The 10,935-nt window shown below is 44.9% G+C and overlaps 1 protein-coding gene across 1 annotated transcript; it reads right to left on the bottom strand.

Moving 5' to 3' along the window:
- Positions 1-11: 11 nt before the first annotated feature.
- Positions 12-6,358, bottom strand: ZDHHC12 (zinc finger DHHC-type palmitoyltransferase 12). The gene is made up of 5 exons (XM_053962246.1): positions 5,224-6,358; positions 4,812-4,948; positions 3,817-3,903; positions 2,513-2,679; positions 12-2,018 (listed from the first exon to the last, which is right to left on the bottom strand). The coding sequence occupies exons 1-5, from the start codon at positions 5,306-5,308 to the stop codon at positions 1,709-1,711; spliced, it is 786 nt and encodes a 261-aa protein (XP_053818221.1). The 5' UTR covers positions 5,309-6,358; the 3' UTR covers positions 12-1,708.
- Between the last annotated feature and the right edge of the window lie 4,577 nt (positions 6,359-10,935).

Here is a 10,935-nt window from a genome sequence, read left to right as displayed (position 1 = left end):
GTTATAGACAATTTAAAAATGCATATTTAATATTTTATTTTATAATTTATGGTTGAGTTAAAAAAAATGGTAAATTAACACCCAAGTGTATTTTAAAGAAACACCAGACAGAGCAAAACTGTTTTGAGCTGTTGTACCTGCTGATAAACTTTCACTTGACTGATACCTGAGGAACCAGGTATTGCAGTGTGACAGATGATCCACACTTTAGCAGCTACCACAGCAACACAAACAAACTGCAGAATACTTCTGAATGGTGTAGCAGCTTTACAAAAACAATCCTTAGCATTCTGATATCCCTCTGATAAAGCTTCTACTCTGAACAAAGCAGACTGTGTACAGATTACAAACTCTGGAGCTGGTCAAAAAAGGGATCTTTTGCTGCATTTAAATTGCTTTTGGAGTGTCATGCTGTATTAGTAACTTTTCATGAGTGTTCATCAACTTTAAACCCTGAGTGCTTCTGAGTTGGTGTTAATTCCTGAGCCAGGACAATTAAGGCACAAGATAATTTTAACATTTTGTTGTGGTGGTTTTTCTTGTTTTGTTTGTTTTTGCTTTAACAGAAAAGGGTCAGGACTAAAATTCACACCACAGCCTTTTTTGTTTTAAAGCTAAGATCAGTCATCCCAAACTTCCTTTTAGTTCCCCATGGAAATCTGAAGTATGACCTTTTATTTCAATGGAAAAGAGATCCTCTTGCTACTGTCCTGAAAGCTGTCAGCATCTCTCATCTCAGGACCTGGCAGCTTTTCGCTTGCACTGAAATTGTATTTTTTTATTAAAATGTCACTAGTGAGTTGAGGTAGTAGTAGTTTTACCAACAGTGTTACTTTAGTTAGGCATGAGGTGCCCAGCTCTGCTCCTGCTTCTCTTCCAAGCTACAGCAAAGGCCTGAGCACAATGTTATCTGCAGAAATAACTCAGCAGCCAAGGATTACTTTTCTGTCCAAAGAAAAGTGATGGTGTCATTCTTCACTGGCTTGATTCAAAACAGTGAATTGTTAGCAGCATCATCAGCTTAAAAAGCTGTGAGGAAGCTGCTCAGGGCATCACAAAATACAGGTTAATTATCTCATAAGATTAATTGGATGTCTTACAGCTCTTTCTTATGCACATTAACAGTATTAAGCCTTAAGTCTTCATGGAAAGCATTAAGTTGAGGCATATGGACAAAATAAAATTTGCTTTTGACTCTCTAAATATTTACTCAAATATTTCTCTTACATGCCTGATCCTACTGCCAAAAGGCACTGCAGTTCTCACAGTCAGAACTTGGCTGAAAAAAGGCCACAGGAATTACACTGATCCTGGCTGGTTTTATCTGTAATTGCTGCTGTTCCCTAGCAGCAAAAGGTGAGGGAGACCTTGGAGAAGAGAACACGAATAGTCACACTAATCTTGCATTTCTTCTGGAGAGATGTGGATGCGCTTAACAAAAGGAAATAAATTTAGAGAGATACTTCCTTCAGTCTGGAAGTCAGCTCTCCTGGCTTTGCCCTTCCCAGAACTGTATTCTTGCTTTTAACAGTGTTATTTATACATAAAAAATAACCCTGACTATCCCTGAAATGTAATCTGCAGATGAACAGGTTGTGGAGCAGGTTGCATAGTCCATGATGTATTGAAGTTCAGTGCAAGGAAACAGCAGCCATTGCATTAGCAAAGTTTTACCCAGCAGCCTGCCAGGTGTGTTGGCACACTGGGACTAGACAGGCTCACTGTTCTTGTGAAAATAGATGTTCTCCCATGCAGTGAGGTGGTGTGAACAGAAGAATCTCCAGAGATTGAGGATTATCCCTTGGTCAAAGGGGTTCTCCAGCTCGGAGTGCCGCAGGTAGGAGATGCGGTGGTGTGACATGAACTCCCAGGTCGTGGTGTTGCATGAGATCAGGTACAGGTGAGAAACAAGCAGCAGCAGCACCACAATGGTGAATATGAATATCAGGAGGAAGGACACAAGGAGGAGAATGTTGTGCTGCAGCCACTCCCGGGATGGTTCAAAGTAGAGGCCTGACCTTTCAATTCAAACAGAAATAAATCTGCAGTTAAAGAAGCTGAATTAGTTTCATAAACTAAGCAAACCTGATGACACATTTAAGTTTGATTCATAACTAATGAGCTGCTAATAATCCTTGACTACAGAGAGTTAATATACTATGAAGTCCTGAGAGACTGCACCATAGGGATTGGAATCTAAGTTTAGAAGATGCTGTTTCCTTGACAGCTGTGAGACACAATCACCCTGCCTTAACTCCTCTCCTGAACAGCTGGAACCCTGTTGGAGTTTCCAGCACTTGAATGTGTAAACAAAGATCCTGTTACAGGGACTGAAGCAAAATTAACAATGAAACCTAAATTATCAGAGACTGCTCAAGATTAGGGGGCTCTAGGATGCAAAAGAGGGTGAAGATCCAAAGCCAGTCTAGCCACTGCTATGTTCTATGCCAGCCCAAGGAGCACTACAACTTTCAGCAATCTCAGAGGTCCAAAAGCCATCTCCCAGCCTTACCAAGCAACATGGCCTCCCCACAGCAGAACCACAAGCTGCACGCTCAGGTAGACTATGAAGAGGGGGTGATTCCTTTCTCCTACACAGTTCTCAAGCCAGGGGCAGTGATGGTCGTAGCGCCGCACGCAGTGCTGGCACACCTGGCAGTGCTTGGCTCGCATGGGTTGCTGCAAAAGAATCAGGAAAAGAAAATCCCACTGGCTACAGTTCATGACTGTCCCACTCCTGTTTGGTAGAAGAGAATATCATGCAAATCTGTCTTTCTCCACAATACTGGCCCTAAAACACTCGCTTGTGAGACGACAGCACTTCCAACATCACTAAGAAAAATCAAAGGGATTGTGATTCTCCTGATGAAGACCCAGAAGGGTGGCATTCAAATTAAGTGATTCTCTCACACTCCTCCTATCTACACATTTTCTTTATTATCCACCTATTATAGGAAGTCCAGCATCCCAAGGAGGAAGACAAAGCCAATCAGTATAGTCAAGAAAGCATGAGCCAGAGTATTGAAGTGAAAAACTAGAACCACTGCTATCAAATAGAGTGGGCAAGGATGTGATGCTTTTTGGGGATGCACAGAGAAGTGCCTCCATGTGAGTAGAAGACAATTGCACAGAAAGCAGCTCAATTACCAGGCACAGAGAAGGTGAAAGACCTGGCTGAGAAAAGTAGTGCTTCCTAGGATTTGTCCCTTGCAGTGTATAAATGCTTTGCCAGCTTTCCCCTCTTGCAATAAGCTCATTCCTCCTGGTTGATACTCTTCAGGAATTTATGGGAGCTGGGGTAATGCTTAATTTCGTTAAACTGATAAGGATCACTCTGAAAACAAGCCTTTCTAGGTTTAGGCAAACTGTTTTAAGAGCTAATTTCATTGCTGTAATTTCTCCTTCATGCTGTCTTTTACCATTCAGGCCAATGTTTTGTTGTTTTAAGGCCCTGAACAAGTTCACAACAATGAGCAGTTCCCACATGTTACCCTCAGCTGCCTTTCTGACTATCAAGGTATTTTCAAAATAACTTCTTTGACAGTACTGGAAGGTCTGGCTGACATGACAGTAAGAATGTGGAATACAATTTTCTCATGGCAAAAAAAGATTCTTGTTTCTGTAAGCCAACAGGGACTTGTTTCAGCCTTGGAAAACTGGTCTGTGTGCCAGTGTCCATCACTACTACTTGTGTAGCTACACAGTCAGCCCAGCCTCCTCTAAGCAGCAATTACAGACCACCAACAGCAGCTGAAGAACAATATAAGCTTTCAAATCACTCATCCCTTTCTCTTCCAGCATGTTTTGGATGCCCACCTTCACCAGGCAGTAACCACAGCGCCGCAGCTTAATGTCACCTGGAATCAGAGGGGTCACCACACCTTGTCCTTTATCTTCACCCTCCTACAAAAAAGAGAAAGGGAGGGACTGAGGAGGGTTCTTGGGCTGCTGTCTAGGCATGACTGAGCTGTCTTGCTGCATCTTTTTACTTAACAATTACACAGTGCTTGTTATCTCTATTATTAGGAACAAAATAATCCATTAGAATACCTACAGAAGCTGCAGACAGTTATGGTACAGTGAGAGAGAACAGGTTACTGTAACCCTCCAAAGAATGTTTGCAGAGAGGCAGAAATAGCTGTGGACAAGATACAGTCTGGGACAAAAACAAGGTTAGACTTCACTTCTAAACACAATAACAATGTCTTTTCAGTATGAGCACTGCTAATTAGTCATACACAGCCAACGCTGACATTAATGATGGATGACTAAGATTGATAGTGCTTCTGTCCTACACAGTCTATAAGGCAGTGAACCTTGAGCAGACTAGCAGTTACTAGAACTTTGCATCTCCATTTATTTCACTGTAACTTGTTTGTGGATGTGTCCTCTGAGAGAGCAACAAATCCATAAAGAGTTCAATAAATAGAGCTGCAGAGAGCACTATCTGCCAAGCCTGCCCCTCAGTTTGGGGATTTTTTTGCACTTGTACCACTTAGCAGTGGTTATTGTAAAATAGGTCATATACACATTCCGCAGGGCACTGTAGCCTCTGCTCTAGGAGAGGACTTGAGCTCAAATGGCACAGTTACATACAAGGGCAGTGTGGTGTGAAACGCACATTTAATAGCCCTATTGCTGTTAAAAAATGCCAGTGTGAGACAGTCTGTCCTCATCTCCAACGGTCTGTGCATGTGTCCTTCAAGCCAGCAGAAAAGAAACTGTTTCAGACTGTTCTTATCTACCAGGGTGGAAAAAGTAGAAAAGACTTTACAGCTACTCCACTTTGTTCTATTCATGAAGGGATTTACCTTCACTTCCTCTTCAGGCTTAACAAAACCCGGATCCATGAGAGACACCTTGAAGTACAGCAGGATCGAGCATAAAACCAGCAAAACGAAGATCAGCGGCTGAAGCAGCTCCCCGCGCTCCTCTTGCTTTTGCAGATCTGAAAGGTACCCATAAAAGACAGAGAGCAGCAGCTCCTTGTGAAGCGTCCTGGATTTTTCTCTCTGGCCTCAACAAAGGCGTCCCGAATCTATGAAGAGGAAATGGGGAGAGACCAGGCGGAGAGAGGAGAGGCTGAGAAGGGGCTCCCCAGACCCCCCGCCCCTGTTCCGCAGGGGCCGCACGGCCCGGCCGCGCTCCGCGTCCTCCGCCTGCCCCGGGGGCGGAGCGGCCCCGGCCACCCCCTCCCCGCAGCCCGGCCGGGCCCCGCCTCACCCGTGCGGTGCAGGAGGAGTCCGAGCAGCAGGGCCGCGCTGAGGGCTGTGTGTGCCGCTCGCACCCAGCGCCCGCCGGGGCCCATGGCCCCCCGGCTTCACCGGCTCCGGGGCTCCGCCGGCCCGGAAGGCCTCAGGGCAGCGCTGGCAGGGCCGGACGGGACACGGGCAGCGCCCCGAGGCGGGGCCAGGGCGGCCCAGCCCTGCGGGGGAGGCTCCGCTGGGCTGTTGGACTGGTTCCAGGCCCAGCGCGGGCCCGGGCTCGCCAAACATCGTGAGCCGGGGTTACTTGGCTCCTTTTGTCCCCCGCACTGTTGTGCCCTGCGAGCCGGGCCTGCGGGGCCTTTCCTCGAGGAATGTGTTTTCCCTGAGCCCTTCCCGCGTGTCCTCCCGCCCTCACCCCGGGCTCTGGAGCGCGGGGCTGGGCAAGCTGTTCAGAACCTCCGGTACACCGGGGCAGACACTGCTGGGTGTGCAGAGCTGTGGAAGGGTCTGGCAGTGATGGGTCGGGCAGCAGGTGCCGTTCAGAGGCTCTTCCAGGTGGTTCCCGAGGTGCTGCTCTGCGTTAATCCTGCTCTCGCCATCGTGGTTATTCCATGCGTTGGTTTTCAGCCCCCGGGAAGAAGCGCAGAGAGGCTGTGCCTGGCTGGAAGCAGCTACACGGCCCCATTAACCAAACAGAGCCTGGAGAGCCTCTGACATAACTCGAGGAGGAATTGGATCTGGTTGAGATGGCTGCAGTCAAGAGGCTCCTGGCTGGGTGAGGTCGTTGAACTCCCCCGAGGGCTGCCGAGGGAAGCAGGTGTGTACAGACTCTTCTCAGCTGGAACAGATACCTAAAAGCAATTGAATTGCCCCTGAGATGCCTTTTTGTCTCTTGCTAACGATAAAAAAAACCACCGAGGTGACTATAGCACGTATATATTTACACTTTGAGTGTCTAAGGGAGATTCATGTCATCACAGATCTGTAGAAATTCCAAAATCAGTGCTTTCTCTTTATCTCCTTTCAGTTTTAACATAGATAATACCTTGCTGGTTTTGTTACCTTCTTTCCCAATAAAAATTTTGAAAGAAATATCATATTCTTTATGAAATTTACCCTCCAGCACCTGGTAGTGGATTCCTTGGCATTGTTTGCCCACAAATTGATTATTTTAGTCTCTTCACATGAGTCAGTGGCCACCTGCTGATGCCAGGAAAGCACCTGGTTGTGTGGGTCACTTAAATGGTTTACCTGAGACAGCTGGGTTGAAAAGTTAACAAAAATTGTCGACTAAATTTCCAGCAGTCATTCAAACTCTTTTGTTTTTTTTAAATTCTATGTAAATGCAAAGTCTATGGCTGTCTTCCCTCAGACACCTCAGGCTGTACTGGTGCTCAGAAAAAGGTGAGTAGTGTCTTTCCTTCTTCACAGAGAGGTGTGAGTTTTAAACCTTAATGAAAGAAATTTGAGTAGTAATAATATTATCCACTTGAAAGTAGAAACATGTTGATCTAGAATATCCTAAGGAATATATTCTCACTCTTTGTAATTTAAATAATTTTGTGCAAGTTACTCTTTTTATCTTCTTCAGCTTTGAAACCTGTCTTACAGAGATCAGAGCTTATCTCTTGTCTCAAGAGTTTCGGCCTCAGTGACTGGTTGGAATTAGGCTCAGTTATAGAAAGTCTCTACTAGTAAGTTTCTGAGGAGAATCTTGGTTCCTATGGCATTCCAGCTCAGAACCCCATGCTGCTGGAAGGCTAAGCTATCTCTCTGGACTCTTACAACACAGCATGTTTTCAGAGGCAGTTCAGCTTCATACAAATGTTCCTCCCAACCTGTTCACCTCACTCCTTTACAGACTCCACAGTGAGCACTGAATTAATTGGCACTGAGCCCTTCCAGGACCAGGGTCTTAAGAAGAAAGTCAGGCTGGCCTTAAAGCAGATTGGCTTTTCTTAAGGGCTCAGATCCTGCCCCTTACAAAGCCCAGGCTGTGGAGTGTGAACTGTAGATACATTACAGAGTTGAGAGCAATCTGGACACTCAAATATTGTCCTGATTTTTTTCTCCTCTCACACAATTTCCTAACAATGCTCTTGCTCCACTGCTTTCTTCTGTTGACAAGCAGTATTGTGTCTTTTGGAGTGATGAAAGGCAAAGGCACTGAACAGCATCATCAACACGTGGCAGTTCATTTTTAATTAAATATATGACAGCCAATGGACCAGTAATGTACCTAAATAAACCACATTCATAGAACAAAGGAAGAAGACACTCTTGAGCGCTAGGTTTAATACACAGAGGGTATCCAACGGATACAACAGAAAAGTTAATTCATTCAGAATTGTAAGGAAGCAACAGTTGTGCATTTTGATTTTTTGCTCAGTTTCACCAGGTACAAACATTTGAACCAGGCCTCAGCATCAGGCAGGTCCATGGACAGAGTAAAAGGAGACACTTGCTCGTTATAACTGAGGGTATTTTCATTGCAAAACAAGGAAATACATATTTAGTTAGCTTAAAAACTTTTTTTAAAACAAGAGTTACAGAGAGAATCAGTGACAATTATATGAAATCAAAACAGTCTGCTAAAGCAAAAGTGTTTCAGTTCAGCAGAGTATCTCCCTCATTCCTTAAGTGCTCTCTTCTCCTTCAGCCCCTATGTTGCTTTTCATCTATTCCTGATGAGTATTGCCCTCTGTGCTTCATCCATATACATGGTTGTCTTGGAGACCAGCTGTTTCCCTACTTTTAATTATCTGTTTCCAGCACAAGCTGTCCTCTAACACCTGAGCTGTGGCAGACTCCTCCCTAAACAGTCTCAAGGAAATGTCTTTTCTATGGATAGTGCCTGACTGCAGTGCCCTCTAGCTCTTGCCCTACTGGTAATTAATTGCCTTCTTCAGGTAATGAGAGGGAACTGACTCACAGCTCCAAGACTTTTCTTCCCACTCATCTTTTGCAGAGGCCAGAGTGACAGCAGCAGAAGCCCAGCCAAGGTGACAAGCTGGGTAGGATTCAGTGCTGAAGAGGGTAATTTCAGTAGGAAGGTGCAAGGAAAGAGCAGCCATGGTGCAGATGAATTATCTGCAGTGTTCTGATTGCCACAAATATCAGTGCTAAACTTTCTTGGCTTGGTCTAGATGAGAAAGTCTGGTGCTTCTGGGTGTTAAACATCATCCAAGTAGATGCCAATCCTTATGAGCAATTCCTCCCACAGATTTTGTAAAATGGAAGCACTGGTGGGAAGTTGCTCACCAATTTGCTCTTATCTGCTCCAGAGAACATGGACACCTGGCACTGCTGGGTCACTGACAAGGGTCACTGGAGGACAGGGCAGCCTCCAGCCAGGAAGGAAACCACACACAGTTCAGGTGGAGGGTTCCTTTGTTTGCACCGTCTCTGCAGGGAGCTACTGAGTTGTTGTACATGTTGTACATGTTGTACATGTTGTACATGTTGTACATGTTGTACATGTTGTACATGTTGTACATGTTGTACATGTTGTACATGTTCATGCTCTGCTTGCCAAGCTTTGGAATATTAAAGGAAATGTAGTAGTGAAAACATGAAGAGTCTGAGTGGGCCAACAGCTATTGAGCACAAGGAGCCCCTCTGCAGTATCCTTACTACAGCTGGATTTTCATTTGAAAAACAGAACCCCATTCTGGTTTTCTGAGCAGGGTTGATCACTGGCTGTATAATTTCGTGTGGAGCTGAAGTTTCCTGGCTTGTTCCTTTGATCCAGCAAAGCTGGAAGGCCTGAAAGGCATCCCTGGAGCAGTCAAGCATTTCAGGGTATCCAACTTCCCCTTTTACATTAAACCTTCATAAAAAATCTGCCACTTGGCCCTCGCTTCCTTTGCAGAACATTGATGTGATGTCTGCAGGCAACTCTCCTGTTCTGTCCTCAGCTCTGCATCTATGGCACCAGTTAAATCCTTGCCACCAAAAAACGTTTGCAGGTCATGCATATACCGTTGTTTCAGTTAGGGAGACTGTGGCCCAAACTAGTTTCAGACTTCTGATTAGGGGAATTGTTGGATTGTGCTCTGGTGCTCAAAGGATACTTTTTACTCTTTGATCCTTACTGAAGGGAAAATGTTATTTTTCAGCTCACAAAATCTTGAAGACACTGAAACTTGTAGGCAAAGCTCATGCTACTCTAACAGGGGTGTTACTCCTTTTAATGTGCTGCTTTAGGCATTTACCTTGCTGGTGGCCTGACTCAAAATCTTACGTGAGGCTTTCTGCAGTTGCCCAGTTAAGAGTTCCCTCTTTCACCTGGGAATGGTGACAGATTTCAGCAAGCTGAGCTTTTCTGACAGCCTGGCCTGGTTCCATTCATCTTATTGCTGGGAAATTGAAATCTTTTTAACCTGGTTCAGGCTGAGGTACAACTTGCTGAGAGTCTGTGAGCAGTGAGAACAGAAGTTACCTCTGCAGTGTGAAACAGCTTTGATGCAGCGTGGATCTTGTTAGTTTGGGATGCAGCAGGTGAGACTCCAGTAACTGCTCAACTTGTGGAAGCACCCCAAACCTTTGGGGTCTCAAGGCATTGGTTATTATTAGCCTTGACGTAGTTGTGCTGAAGTCTCAGAATAGAGCCCAGCTGCTTGGCTTGGATTGCAGTGAGAGGCTGGGATCTGCTCCAGCTGAGATGGGAGTTTCCCAGCTCCACTGTCTCCCCAGTGTGGCAGCTGCTTTCTGGGGACAAGGCTTTCTGATACCTCATATCTGTCATCTGTCCCCTTCTGCTCTACTCCTACCTTGCCAACATGGTCAGAATCTTGAGTGCTTTTTGTCAGTTGGTTCAAGATTTTAGTGGCAGGAGCTTTCACTACATGGGCATTGGAAAGGAAGCAGATGTGGTGGGTGGTATTGCCATGTGAAACAACTTCCCAAGGACAGCAGCACTAAATGGGGGCTAAAGAGCAAAGCCTGACTCCCCTAACAACCAAGGCTGTATTTGCAGCCCCTCTTAGTTTTGCATCTAGAAGGAAGATTAGCAAATGTTACACAGAAAACAGATCTTGAAATAAGCTTCCCCATCTAAAAGCTCATAGGGACACAAATTCTTGGGAAACAAGAATAAGAGAAAAATACATTTCAAATGACTGCAAAAAAGTATAATTTGTCAAGTTTTGCAATCTTATGAAAACAATTTAAAAGTGACACAAAAATATATATAAGTTTGAAAAATACTTAAAAGAAAATAGTACAGATCTCACAATACCAAAACAAATTGACGTATGGTTAAAAAGAAAAAAAAAAAAAGACATTGAATAACACCGTATTGGCAGTAAAAGTAAACCTCTCCAGGCAGTTGTGTTTTGTCAGTTAAAGTGTCAGTTTGTGGATCAAGGATCCATCTCTAACGTGCTCACAAGGACAACATGAACTCTGAGCATTAGCAGAACCTCATAGCAGCGACTCAAATCCGAGAGCAAAGGGTACAAGGGAAGAGAGCAGCGAGTTACTGTGCTCTGAGGCCTGAAATGTCCCAGCCTGCATGGCCATGGGCTCATCTTACTTCTACCAGGCACGACATCTTTTCTAAGGGAAGATTTGTCAAAGAACTGTGATGAGGAAGATTTTCCCCTTCTAAGGGAAGATTTGTCAAAGAACTGTGATGAGCAGTGGGCTATGACATAGACAACTGTGCTGTTGAGTGCCTGGCTGTGAGGCAAACCTTGGCCTTCAGATTCTTGAGCCATTATAGGTC

This window comes from Vidua chalybeata, chromosome 21, assembly GCF_026979565.1.
Source record: "Vidua chalybeata isolate OUT-0048 chromosome 21, bVidCha1 merged haplotype, whole genome shotgun sequence".
Taxonomy (NCBI): domain Eukaryota; kingdom Metazoa; phylum Chordata; class Aves; order Passeriformes; family Viduidae; genus Vidua; species Vidua chalybeata.
The sequence above is the reverse complement of the archived record's forward strand: the minus strand, read 5'-3'. Positions and strand labels throughout refer to the sequence as shown.